General features: G+C 55.9%; 1 protein-coding gene across 4 annotated transcripts in view; it reads right to left on the bottom strand.

Annotated features, from left to right (window-relative positions):
• The window catches only part of AXIN1 (axin 1), a 55,410-nt gene that overhangs the window by 10,861 nt on the left and 30,359 nt on the right, over positions 1–14,190 (bottom strand). For all 4 annotated transcript variants that reach the window (XM_025877701.1, XM_025877702.1, XM_073899773.1 and 1 more), the window contains exons 3-5: positions 9,809–9,949; positions 6,734–6,830; positions 2,895–3,032 (exon numbers count right to left, since the gene is read on the bottom strand). In XM_025877701.1, coding sequence (XP_025733486.1) covers positions 2,895–3,032; positions 6,734–6,830; positions 9,809–9,949 — 376 coding nt within the window. The remainder of the gene's footprint in view (positions 1–2,894; positions 3,033–6,733; positions 6,831–9,808; positions 9,950–14,190) is intronic.

Raw genomic sequence — 14,190 nt, 5'->3', positions numbered from 1 at the left:
CCACCCAGGCACCCCCCAAAAAATAAGTTATTTTAAAATGTGTAGTTCTTTTCCTTTTTTTAAAGATTTTATTTATTTATTTGACACAGAGAGAAATATAGTGAGAGAGGAAACACAAGCAGGGGGAGTGGGAGAGGGAGAAGCAGACTCCCCACTGGGCAGGGAGCCCGATGCCCGGCTGGATCCCAGGACCCTGGGATCATGACCTGAGCCGAAGGCAGACACTTAACAACTGAGCCACCCAGGCGTTCCTATAGTTATTCTTAAGAAAGACTAATTTATGACACATTTATATAGGATACAAAATCATACAAGATCAGGAGTCTCACGTCCATGTGGATTCCCTGTACACAGGTAATTAAATTTGATTTTCTCCTGGGTTTCTGTGTTGAAACACAAAGGATGAGAGATGAGACCGCGCTGCCGGCGGTGGGGCCGTGGGCCGCCCTGAAGACTGAGGGGCGCCTGTGGGAACAACATGGCTGCAGCGGCTGAGCCCGGCACCCCCGGCCAGAGGCCACCACAGGCCCTGCATGGGGCCGCACACCTGAGCTGAGGCCACGTGCCTGCCCATTAGTTGCTGAACTGACAGGACAGAAACACGGGCTGGTGGTTCGAACATACTGTGTGAGGTCACGGAGCACCGTCTCGTCCTTGTGGCCAGGCGCTGCCCCTCTGTGAGTGAGGGCTCCTGCTGGGTCCGGGCATAGCCACGCGGACCTGCTAGGGGTGCCCCGGAGAAGAGGAGACTACGACTCCACCAAGTGCCTGCAGCTAAGCTGCCTCTAAGATGCCTGCCGAGAACGCTGACCTGCCAGGACCACAGGCACAGAGCCGCTGAGCCAAGACTGAAAACTTGGCCCAAGTATAAAAACTCGATCCTACAGCAAAAGGTGAACTCTTCCTCCCAAGCTTCTTTCACGAAACGTCTCGTGTACTCTTATTTCATGAGCTGCTTGAGAGCTGTTGACTGAGGCTCGCAGAGGGCAGCCTCATCCAGACGGTGCAGTGCACCGGCTTTGTCGCCTGCTACAACATGCCCCATTTCCCGCCACTCTGCTCCTGACAGCCCCCCGTCACTAAGGCCTCTGGGGGGACCCCAAGGAAGAGGTGGCCTCGCTGGAACCCAGCACGTCAGCACACGCAGACCCTCGGGCCGGCACCTGCGTTGTGGGGCCCTGGTCTCTATGAGGGAGGGAGCACGGGACGCCGGCCACGCTCACATACGTGTCCCTGCACAGTGCTTGAAAATGTGTGCATGCAGATTCCCTCCCGGAGAGCACCGCCCTCAGCCCGATTGCCTCAGCAACCACACCCGCCTTCCTGGTACCCACCACCAACCCCAGGTTCTGAGAAGCTATGTGAAATGTGAAACACATGTGGGGGGGGCAGGCCCCTCGTTTCCAAGTTGGGTGTCACATGAGGGAGCTCCAGAAACCTGGAGGGCAGCTGCAGGGCACAGCCGTGGAACCCACTGAGCATAGCCGTGGGCTGTGGCCCAGGACCACCCTCACAGCAGCGTCTCCAGACGTCGGGTGCACACGACCCACCTGGGAGCACACGAAGTGAAAGATGGCAGGCCCCTGCTGAGGGGTTCTGACAAGAGTCTGCGGAGGGCTCAGGGGTGTATTGTAAATACAAACGTCAGGTAGAGAAATACCTTCTCTAAGCACCATCACATTTTTGAGCTTAAGGTGCTGGGCTTAAAATATTGAGGAAAGAAGAGAAGACACCCAAGTGGTGGTGAGCATTCTTTTCTTTTATCATTTTTTCTTTTTTCTTTCTCTTAAACTCTACCCTCAACATGGGGCTTGAACTCATGACCCCGAGATCAAGAGTCACACACTCTACCTGAGCCGGCCAGGCACCCCCACTTTTAACGTCTGCAGGGAATTCCACGTGCTAAGAGAAAAGCAGAGGCCTGACTCCAGGGACTCAGAGGCCTGCGGCTCCAGGACGACAGGCGGCAATGGCCTCGAGGAGAAACAACCTCGTAAGGTGTGGGGAGCTGGGGAGGGCCTCACTCGAGGGGCTTGCTTGTCATCAATGATTCAGCACAGAAGCCCGTGAACGTGTGTGGAAGTGAATCTTGCAGGATGACACACAGGGACAACAAAAGCACAGTGTCTCTTTGGCAGTTATAAGCGGAAAAGGTTTAAAGCAAATAAATTACAAATCATACTAAATTTCCTTAGTATCCAGCACTCTATCAAGGAAGGCCACAGGTCAGAAAACAAGATACCCAGAAGTATGTCTGAAACTAGAGCCTTTCTGTGTTCTGAGATGACAAGGGGGAGCTACCATCCCTTCCTGCCAAGTACACGCTCTGCTCTGCACATGCACGTGGCACGGAACTGGGCCGTGTCCACGACAGGCCTCCATCTATCAGCACTCAGGGAAATTCACAGTTCCACACCCCGAGGGGGCCTAGGGGACATGGAGATGTGGCCAGCAAGGCAGATGGGAGGACCAGCCCTGAGAGCCTGCAGCAGTGAGGGGAGGGGAGTGGGAAGGGGCCCGGACCTGAGAGCCCGCCTCTGAACTGTCTTCCCGTAAGAAGGTGGTCGAGGAACCCCAGCCCCACACAGGCCCAAGGAGCTGCTGCTGAGTGCCTATGGATTGTTCCAGGCCTCGGCTCGCCTCCCCCCCCACACCATGGGCACCTGCCCCCCAAGAGACATGAAGGCCGGGCATGCATGGTGGGGGCTTCAGAGGGGCAGGTGTCCCAGGAGAGCAGCCAGACCCCAGGACGGGGTCAGGGAGCATCAGGAGCCAGCACGCTGGGAGACCCTGGAGAGGGCTCCTTGGGGCCTAAAGCTGTCTCAACCCAACCACACGAAGACAATTCAGGAACGGAGATGTGGTGTGGCCTTCCCCAGGGGGCGCCCACTCACCATCCGGACGCGTTTTAGCCGCTCCTCCAGCTTCTCCTCGGCCTCCCGTGTCCGCTGGATGGCCTCCAGGCGGTGGATGAGCTCCGCGGCGAACTTCTGGGGCTCCACACGGATTTCCTTTGGCATTCGGTAAGTGCGCTACAAGGAGACACCGCTGATGAGCCGGCCACGTGCAGCTCTCAACCGCCACCCCCACGCCAAGATGGCAGGCGAGCTCTTGCTAGGTGACAAGAAATAGCCTATGAAATCTGCACTTTCTCTTCAAGCAAGTGTTCACGTTTTCTCCCTTTCGCTTGGTGTCCACCTCCTCGCTGCCCCCTTTGTCGGACTGAAGCTGTCCTTCACCCAGCCCTGACCGAGGAGGACGAACAGAGCTCTAGCAACGCTTCCCAAGCCTCATGAGAAGAGAACTGGAGGTCTGGAGCAGACAGGAGCCGGGTTGGGTCCGGTTAGGTCATCAGGGCAGCGGCTGGCAGGGCCCCAGCTAGTAGGAGGTTCCGGTGTCCCAAGCCCAGGTGTGCCCTTCACCTCGGCGCCCCCCCCAGCCTAGCCCAGAGAAGGGCCTCTAACACCACTGGCCAGGCCAGTCCCCAGTGAGGCCTGCTAAGGGGGAAGGGAGGGCTGCAAGGACCATGCAGGAGGGAGAGGCCAAGCCCAGGAGCCCCGGGGGAGAGACGGCCCGCGACCGTCCTGCACAGCACAGAGAGTAAGTGCTGCTACCTGCCAGTTACTGTCATTCCCTCCCACACACACGGACACACACGGACACACACAGGAACTTTCTTGAACATCCAGTGGTGCCTAATGCTGGACAGGAGTTTGTCCTGGAGGCGAGGAGGCCAGACCCAAGAGGAAGGGGCAGCTGGGGGTGTCCAGTGTTCCCAGAAGAGCCTGGGCAGTGGGGACGGCCAAGAGGCTGAGGCTCTGAAGGAATCTTCCTGGACAGGACATTCAGACAGACAAGAGAGGCCCAGAGGCCAGTGGGGTCGGCTGGGGAGTGCTGGCTCCTCTGGGTACCGCGCCGAGCAGCGAATGCCGCCGGGACCCACACGGGAGGTGGGGGTGAGGCCGGAGGGCTGAAGGCCGGACATCCAGATGGCAAGAGCTTCGCAGTCCTGACCACGTGACGCGACATGCAGGCCACGGGCAGAGAGAAAAGTCCTGACAAGACCGAACCACAATGCACGTGGAGTGACACCGGCGAAAGGACACATGGGAGGCTCGGCCCTGCGGCGGATGCACACCCCCCAAGCCCGTGGGTTCTGGAAAAGAGCCTCTAGGCTGCACAATTATGCTTCTGAAAGTAGCAACCTGCCAGAAGTTACAAAGACCAGATCTGTACGAACCGACAACCTTCCAACTGGGGAGGAACGAAACAGTCACAAAGGAAAAAGCTGCAGTCATTAGAACCAGGACCTCCTGGGGCGTGAAAACGGCCCCTCCCTCAGCCATAAGGAGCAGACATTTTGCCCCTGGATGGTCAGTGCCAGCTGGCGCCCTCGTGGCCCTGACACACAGTCCCTCAGCCTGGCCCGGGAGCCCCTGCAAGTCACGCAGTGCAGTGAAGGCATGAGGGGCAGCCGTGGGCCGTGCGGGTCTGGCACGCACTCCCTGGGCCCGCCTCCGCCAACGACAAAAGGAATGTGCGCAGGACCCTGGAGCAGGCTGGCGCCACCCGCCACAGGACGCACCGCAATCACAGCCCTCCAGAACTTCTGCGAAGATGAGGACCGCTGTTTGCTGGTTTGTTAGGTAAGAAACATTACCGTTGAAAATAAAAGGGAGTTATCCTACCAGGAAAAATGGCTTTGTTCAGAAAAGCAAAGAACTGCAACTGAAAACAAGCAATGTATGGCAAAAATCATAGACTACTTGCTCAAACAAAGGAAAGGACAATATTTTATGGAGAAGGGGGAGGAAGCTGGGGGGGCTGCTGTGAAGGGAAGTCCGCTGGAGAGAAGCAAGCGTCCAGGGCGATGGCAGATGGGCAGAAAAGTTGCAGGAACACGCAAAGCACCATTCCCGCACCCCGTGAGTCAGCTGCCTCCGTGATGTGCCATCAGCAGGAATCTGTTGGCGGGTGTCCCACACAGGAGGGCTTTCTGATGCAGGCACCCCGGACCCTAAGGCCACGCGGGCCCCACACTGCTTCTCTCCCTCCCCCACTGAGGCCCACGGTGCTCAGCTGGGCTGCTTCTCCACACTCCTGTGTCCCTGCACTTCCACGACCCTGTCACGTCTGACAATCTGAAGCCAGTTCTTGTGCAGGTGGCCCTCAACGTGGGCTGTGTCCTGGTGACACTCCCCGCAAGAGGCCCCTGGAGGCGCCAGGCCCTCCTCACTGTCCTCACAGGGGCAGCATCCGTCTGTTCCACCACAGAAAGTCGCTTCTTCCCGCTGTGAGCAAATACTTCCTAAGGGACCATCTGGGACGACGTCAGTGTCCTGTCCCTCGGCACACTCTACTTGTTCCTTTCGCCAGCAGAGATGCACAGATTTCTCCTGCACCAGCACGGACTCTGACGCTCCAGCGGGGCCTAGGGGAGGGAGCGCCTCCACGCGGCTCCTGTGTCCGCTCACTCCCTTCCTTTCGGGGACATGGGATACCCCTTCTACTTCCCCTGCCCAGACCCAGTGCTGAGTTTCAGCATCTGCAGAGCAGGGCTGGGGGATGCAGGCCACACCACAAAGTGAGGCAAAGGCACGGGCAGGCACCTGCCTGGGTTCAGGCCCAGGCAGCTCCAAACAACACGAGCCAACCTGGTGGGCGCGCCCTGAGAGGGAGCCCCAAGAGGTCACCGGCAGTGCGCACACACTCCCCACAGCGTCTTCCGCTCCTCCCCCAGCAGCAGACACCGTCAGTGCCTATGTAGGCCAAATCTGGGCCATGCCCAGGGTGGGCTGGGAGGTGACAAAATGCTGGCCCACCCTTTCCTCAGAAGTAAGAACACACCCACATCTTTTCTTCTCAACCGTCAACCACTACTTTTCTCATTTGGAAATTAAAGTTATCTGGAGAAGCTAGAAGACTCTAACCGAGGAGCCCTGACCACGGATGGGTGTGCAGCGATCCCACACAGAAACCGCCAACAGGAGCTCGCAGGCACGCACGGGCCGGAAACTACTGAGAGCTTTCCTTCTCTCCCCGAGAAGCATCTCTCGTTCAGTCAGTGGGCTGATAAGGAAAGCTACCCCTCCCTTCACCCACACGGGAGCTATGCAGGTGGAGACAGGCTGCCCGGCCTGCTACGTGCAACCCACCAGGGCCCACAGTAGGAGACACCAGTCCCCTCAACAGGCTGCCCGGCCTGCTCCGTGCGGCCCCCCAGCGCCCACAGTCGGGGCACCAGTCCCCTCACTGTTTTCACCCTATGAGGCGAAGCAGAAGAAAGCGCTCACAGGAACCTGGGGCCGGGGTCGCTACGTGTTGATGACGGAGCCGGTGAGGAGGCCCGTGCAGGGGCCGGGCCCGGGCATGAAGCCAGTGATGGGCCGACAGCTGCTCTCCCACCTAAAGGAGAAGCACTTCACTTGACAGGATGGGGGAAGACTTCCCAGCAGGTGCTGTGTCAGGCCCTCCCTGGTCCTGTGGGGGACTATGCCGGCTGCACCTACAAGCCACCCGTGCTGCCGCCTCCAGCCTGCGGGGTGTGACCGCGTGGGACCACGTGCTGTGACTGGACGTGAGCTGAGCTCACAAGAAGCCAGGCAAGAGCCTTTCGCCTGCCCAGTGCCATGGCGGCCAGGCAGAGTAGGGAGAAGGGTTGGGTATAGTCCAAGAGGACTGGGGAGCCCCGACCTCCCTGACGGGAAGGGGACGGCTATGCAGCCGAACTTACAGGAATGTGAGGTAGAGGCACCCGCCCGTTGACCTGGACGCTCTCCTGCATCTCCCGGCGGTGCTGCTTGCGGATCCTGTACGGTGGGATTCCATCCCTGTCCAGAAGAAGGAGAGCCCAGCGTGAGGGCAAACAGAACAGCTCAACGAAACTTTGCTGAGCTGCTCTACCTGGAGCAGAGCAGCATGGCCCGCTTTCTACGCCTTCAAGCTAAGAACAGTTTTTCCATTTTTTTTTAAGATTTATTTATTTAGGGGCGCCTGGGTGGCTCAGTCGTTGAGCATCTGCCTTCGGCTCAGGTCATGATCCCGGGGTCCTGGGATCAAGTCCCGCATCGGGCTCAGCAGGAAGCCTGGTTCTCCCTCTCCCACTCCCCCTGCTTGTGTTCCCTCTCTCGCTGTGTCTCTGTCAAATAAATGCATAAAATCTTTAGAATAAATCAATAAAGCAAACTGCTCTGGGAAGCACAGTGGCTAACAGGAGCCCAAAGGACGTGCTGATGCTCGCCAGAGCAGGGTGCCTCTGCGTCCCCGTCTCCTCCTCGCTGAAAGGCTCTGAGGTGGGCGGCCCACTCTGACAGCTGGAAGGGATGAGTCTCTAGATCGTCTGGCTGTTGGACGACCTTGGCCTCCCTGGCCTGCAGTGGGTGCAGTAAGACCTGTGCCCCCTGGCCTCCTTCCCCAGCACGGCCCCAGGGGGGTGGGGGGCACGGTCAGAGCAGAGCTGCTTTTACTTGACAGCAGGATCCAAACATGCAGCCACAATGCTGACCCCACACAGGAAGTGCCAGGCAGCTGCCCATGGTGCCAGCACACGGAGCCCAGCACGTCCTAACCCATGTCCCGGGCAGCCCCACACCCACCAGCTCAGTGGCTTCAGTGGCAGGCAGGGATGTCACGTTCTCCTTTGAAATCTCACACCTTAGAGCCCCCGTCTAGGTGGAAAGGGTGTGCTCTGGTTCAGAGCAAGGGGGAAAGAGGTTGGGACAGTCTGTCTCTCCTGTCACTGCCTCGGTATCCCTGGCTGTCAGGGCACCAGCTGGATGTGCAGGGTGATTGGCTCAGCAGTTGGCAGGGGCACTTACGGGGGCAGGTGTCAAGGAACAGGGAGTCAAATGCATCCGAACTTTACATGCTCCTACGGTTCTGTTCAGGTGTCCTAAGCCACCAGATTTTTTGTTTCTCATATGCTCTGACCAGCACTTAAAAATTCCGCATGGCTCTGTGGATCAGACGCTGTCCTTGGACACCCGTGTCCAAAGTCCAGTACGCCACACCACCGCTGTTACTGTGCGGTTCGCATGCTGAGGGCAGCCGCACCCAGCAGAAATAATTTAGCTGAAACACACAATCCTACTTTTTGCCTCTGATACAAATTCAGCTATCTTACGTTCCAAATCGACTGTTCCTATATTTCTGGGTCTTAGTGTAAACCAAGATGAATAGAGTATCAGGAAAGAAATATTTTAAAAACTTAAGTTCTTGGGGTACCTGGGTGGCTCAGTCTTATTAAGCGTTTGCCTTCAGCTCAGGTCATGGTCCCAGGGTCCTGGGATTGAGCCCCGCATCAGGCTCCCTGCTCAGCGGGAAGCCTGCTTCTCCCTCTCCCACTCCCCCTGCTTGTGTTCCCTCTCTCGCTGTCTCTCTCTGTCAAACAAATAAAATCTTAAAACAAAACAAAACTTAAGTTCTTTCCTTTAGCGAATATATGTCCTTTTCTTAGAGAGAATTAAGACTTTTCAAGAAAAAATGAGCTGGCAAATTTTCATTGTAGTAGCCAGTTTCAGGGAAGAGAAAACCAAATGCTACAAATGCCCAGTCCCAAGCGGTTGACTGCTTGTGGGGGTCGTGGCAGGTACTGCTGAAACCACGGTCATTTCAAGGAAGAAGCTGCTACACACACGTCAACATTTTATCTCAAGGGTTTGACGCAAAGGAGGAGGAAACAATGGGGACAGACGCATCTCATGATGTCACCACCATGTGGTCCCCGCAGAGGAGAAGACGAGGTGCCCCAGACGCGCAGTGACGCGGGGCTGGCTGGTGTGGCCCACGAATGGCACATGCTGGCTGGGTCCGCACACCACGAGGCGGGGCTGGAGGAACACGTGGGCACAAGCACAGAAGAGCACACACTCTGAAAATGCTACAGGAAGTCGGAGCACAGTTTTAAGAGCTGTTCCCTGCAGAAAGGTTTAGGAAGAAACAAGCTGCTGGCTGGGGAAGAAACGCCGGGCAGCCAGCTGAGAGCTACTGCTCCCACCCCCTGCTGTCTCACACCTGCTCACTGTCCCCGCCAAAGGCTTCCTCTGGCCCTGACAGTGGCGCCCGGGGTTCGGCCTCCAGCCCCCGGCCCCCGTCTTGGCCAGGGACCTCCCATCAGTGGCAGTCAGGTGACTGAAAGTGGGGTAAGTCTGACGTTCATGGGCAGCCACGACCCCAAATGCCCTTGGCAGGCTCGTCGGGCCACGCTCTGATATAACCACAGAGTGTTTTACACCATCAAACTTCTGGTGCATTTGGGGCCCAAAAAGCCACCTGCCAAAAAGCAAAGCCAAGTGTCAGAAAGTAAGGACTTTCCCACGAGGGGAAGGCCTTCCCTGGAGAAGACAACGGAAGAATAAGGTCCACTGTGACCACTGAGGGACGCTGAGGTTCCAGGGGGCTCTGGACAGTCGCTGAGGCCTCTCGGACATGAGCAGCCCCAGCGGCTATCCCTGAGTCCTCCAGGCACCGGGGCCAGCACAGAACCAGCCGTACCAGCCCCCCTCCGGCTCCTGTCGTCCCATGGCCTACGCAGAGTATGGGATAGAGACTAGATCTGGAACAATGACAGCAGGGCCCTGACAAAGAGGGACCCCTGCACAGCAAGCATCCTTGGCGCCACCACCCGCCCAGTGGTTTTCCCTCTTTCAAAGGTCCCAGGAGAGAAGCCTACAGCAACGTCAGGACGTGTCATGATACTCCGGGCAGTGCAGCCTGTCTGTGCATCAGCTGGGGGCCCGCACAACGTTTCCTAGGAAGACAGGCCCCCGCTGGGACCGGCACAGGACGCGGCCGAGGGGCGGGCACTCACACGCTGCTGTCGGTGAGGGACAGGCTGTCAGCGTCGCTGGACAGGCTCTGCTGCTCACTGTCGTTGGCGCTGGTGGCCGGGGCGAGGGCGTAGCCGGAGCTGACATAGTAGGGGTTGACGGGCTCCCGCCAGGACCCGCACCTGTGAACAGAGAGCAGAGGTCAGCAGTGGCCCAACAACACGTGGCGCTCACCCCCCTTCCCCAAGTGACCTGGACACCCTGGCTCCAGAACCGCACACGCAAACCCTCCAGAGGAGACAGCACAAGGGGCCGGTGTCCGTCCTGCCTCCGCCCACTGCTCTTCCCAGACGCCTCTCCAGACCTTCCCCGTGCATTTACACAGATGCCTCGGTGAGCACACAGACCATCATTTGGATGTGCATTTTTACGCACCCAACTAAAACAGGACCCTCGTGCACACGTCTGAGAACCGTCACAGGACAGGATATGAGACAGGAGGAAAGGGACACCTCACGCTGCCTTCTCATTGCTTCCTTCACCTTCAGGGCAGATTGGCCAGACCGTGCTGCCGGGTTTCAGTCTGCGTCTCCCCCAGAGGTGACCGGGAGGCCATTCACGCACCATTTACACCCCGTTCTCTGTCCATTACCTGCTCACACCTTTTGTCCATTTTCCACCGGGGTGTTCAGGAATCTCCCAAAGCCTTTAAATATTCTTACTACTAACTTCCAGTTACACATGCGAAAAATACTTTCTCCCTAAATATCACTTTTCTAACTTTGTTTAGATTAATTTTGGTCACACAAAGGTTTTCATTTCTATGAAATCAGACTTACCAATTTTTCCCTTCATAGATTTTTTTTGTGTCTTAGTAGACAGGCCTTCCTCATTCCAAGATTAAAAATATATTCTTTTCTTTTCCTCAAATGCTCCAATAGTTCGTTTCTTTTTAAATTTAGAACTTCACCTAAAATGGTGGGTATATAAATCTACCTCATTCCCTTGCATCAAAATGGAGAGTCGGTTGTTAGCACCAAATACTGAATAATCCACCTTATTCTGAGTAACTTTCAACGCCAGTCCTCGTCATCCCTCCGTGGGCCTCTTTCTGGAGGCTGTGCTCTTCTCCTGTCTAGGCGCCACGCCCACCTCCCACGGCCACGTCACCGCAGTGCGATCTGACGCCTCCTCCTCCCCCAAACACTGTCCTCCCAAAGCGACACACAGATCCTAGGCCAAGTGACAAACTACAGCAACGTTCTCTGACGGCTCCGGCACGACGGGGGCTCGGTACCCATGTCGAGCGTTCAGTGATTTGTACACGAGGCCCGGGACACAGTCCCACCTTGGGCTCCAGCCTCACTTCTGGTAACAGGACCGAACGCTTGTCACCCATGTGAACAACAGCCTGTGCCGAGTGCCAGGGGGACCTGGGATGAATCGGTGCAATCAGACCCCAGAAGGAGTGACAACCGTCACCTGATCGACAGAACTTTCTGGAAGTCCCAATCCTAACCATGCACACAGTCAGTGGAAAAGACGCTTTGACAAGACTTGGGACCAGGTACCTCAGTATCCTGAACACCCATCATGCAGGATGTGCAGGGCTGGGCTGGGCCAGGCACCGTGGCTGGAAGAGAGGCCCGACCGAGTGGGGCCAACTCTCCGGGGCAGTCTTGGCATCCACTGCCTCAGGAGGAGCAGTACCTGAGGCCACGAAAACCAGAGGAATATCAGGTGATCCTCCTACTGCAGCCAGGGAGGCCACAGGGATGGCCAGCAACACAGCCACATAACTTACCCACCAGCTCCACGTCCCCACACCAGAGGGGAGTAAGTCACTGCCCTACAGCACATATGCTCTTCTGACCCACCCGCCGCAGCCTGACCCCTCCTTGGAGGCCGCGAACCAATTCCAGCCGAATGACGGCCGAGCCAGGGCAGCGCACGTTCTTCGGAACGGGGTCCACCCAGAGGCTCGCAGGAAGGGATGCGGACACGGACAGCAACACGGACAGCCTGTCCCTGGCCCTGTGTTTGTTTATACCTCCTCATCTAGAGTATATCTGACGTGAAGCAGACAAAATGACGGGAGCCTACAACATCACAAAATTTTTTTATTTTTACTTTATTTTTTAAAGTAAGCTCTAGGCCCAACATGGGGCTTGAACTCACGACCTGGAGATCAAGAGTCGCACACTCTGCCAACTGAGCCAGCCAGGCACCCTCTATCATAAAACATTATTTTTAAATGACACTGTTATTCCTCTTCTATACTTAAAATAAAACCACCAATATTGTCACCACTATAACCACTACTGAAATTCTGATTCCAGGCTAAGTGCTAAATAAACAGTTTTTTCGTTTCTCCGTTTCATTTAAAGAGTATTAAACTTATCGGTAACTTTCTGTAAATACCCATTTGGTCAAACGAGAAAAAACCCTTCAAATTAAGGGGAAAAAGGCAGCCCGGCACGGAAGGCCCAGCCCTTGGGGCCTGGGCATGCTGGGGAGTGTGGTGGCCCTGGAGCTCTGCTCCCTGCAGGCACTGGCCTCTGCCCTTCCCCCACGCGGCAGGACCCACGTCCAGCAGGACTGTCTGCCTCCCTCCCCAGACAGGGCCCCAGCGTGCCTTTCACATGGACAAACAGTCCATCTTTTGGGCTCCCGCCTAGCTCAGTCGGTGGAGCATGTGACTCTCGATCTCAGGGTGGTGAGTTCAAACTCCACACTGGGTACAGAGATTACTTAAATAAACAAAACTTAAAAAAATAAAAAGTCCATCTTTAAGGCAGAAAGCAAGAAAAACGCAATTTCTTAATTTTCTACAGCCTCCAGTATAAAGCAAACCCCACTATGTACATGAGCTCCAAGTTCAGATGACAAAGGGGAGAGAAAAGAAAAAGCTGGTTGGTTATCTGTTTACCTTTTTAACCTTCTAGACAGCAAAGCTGGCCCTTGGGACAAAGACTGAGTGCCCTGGGCCTTCGCTGCTGGCTGACACGACAGAGTTCTGGCCCGTGACCGGCGAGAGGAAATGCCAGTGGGGGAAACCGTGTCCCCACAAGACAGCCAGGCACCAGAGCACAGGCGTGCGCATACACTGCGCGCATGGGCGCAGCCAACATAGCCAATTTTCCAGGTGCTGCCGGTAGAGAAACTTCCGACTTCTCTGTACCTTTCAAAGTTCTCAGAATAAAACCTCGACAGGACCGACACGAGCATGCCCGACTGCGAACATGCCCTGCCTCTGCGTTGCCTCTTTCTCTTTGGTTGCTGTTTGCAGAACATTGTGTTTCCTTCATTTGACGTTTAACTTGATTTATTTTTACTCTTGTGTGTCCTCTGTAAAACCCAGTCTTTTTAAGATCCAGCTGGACCATTTTTTCTTCAAATTGCATCATCTGATCCTGCTGCGCCGGGTGTGATCACTGACAGAGAGAGGGTCGTCCACCATCTCGTCACTAGCTTTCTGTTTGTCCTTCTGTTCCACATTCTTTAGTTCTTTCTTGCCTTCTTCTGGGATAATTTTTATTTTCCATCTCCTCTAACAAAATAATCCTTTTACGATGCTTTCAGTGGTTCCCGTGAAGATCACAGCAGGTGCCCTGACGTATCAAAGTCCCTCTTCCCCGGCAACACAAGGTCAGAATTACTTCCGTTCACTTCGCTTGCACACTCACGTGCTGTCAGTCTCTTGTGTTTTAACTCTAAATGTCTTACACTCCCCAGGACCCTGTTAGTATGGTTTTGTCCCATGGATGGGCACCTAGAATTACCCGCATATGTGCGTCGGGGAGTCTCCGGCTGACAGCTGGTTCTTTCTGCTTCAACACTCTTTTTTTTTTTTTTTTTTATAGATTTTGTTTATTTATTTGAGAGAGAGAATGAGAGAGAGAGAGTACATGAGAGGGGGGAAGGTCAGAGGGAGAAGCAGACTCACCGCTGAGCAGGGAGCCCGATGCGGGACTCGATCCAGGGACTCGAGGATCATGACCTGGGCCAAAGGCAGTCGCTTAACCAACTGAGCCACTCAGGCGCCCCTTGAAGAACACTCTTAGCGGTCTCCTTCAGGAAGGGGCGGCTGCTGGCAGCTGGGACTGTCTTCATCACCTTCATTCTCCAGAGATGTTCTCTCTGGGTTGGAAACCTGCTTCTATGGAACCCTTGTACACTTCTGCCGGGAATGTACATGGGTACAATGGGACAGCCGCTAAGGAACCAGACCCCAGTATGGCAGTTCCTAAACAACAGAACAGAATGACCGTATGATCCAGCAACTCGACTGCATGGTGTGTCTGCGGGAACGGAAAGCAGGGTCTGGAAGAGAGGCCTGACCCCCTGGGCCCTGGGGAACGTGGCCTACTCCATGGAAGGCGGCGAGGCACCTACCTGTGTGCCGCCCCACGGGCTCTCAGGC

This window comes from Callorhinus ursinus, unplaced genomic scaffold (assembly GCF_003265705.2).
Source record: "Callorhinus ursinus isolate GAN/ISIS: 27379988/994484 unplaced genomic scaffold, GSC_fseal_2.0 scaffold13, whole genome shotgun sequence".
Classification (NCBI taxonomy): domain Eukaryota; kingdom Metazoa; phylum Chordata; class Mammalia; order Carnivora; family Otariidae; genus Callorhinus; species Callorhinus ursinus.
Note: the sequence above shows the minus strand (reverse complement) of the source record. Positions and strands in the feature narration are given on the sequence as shown.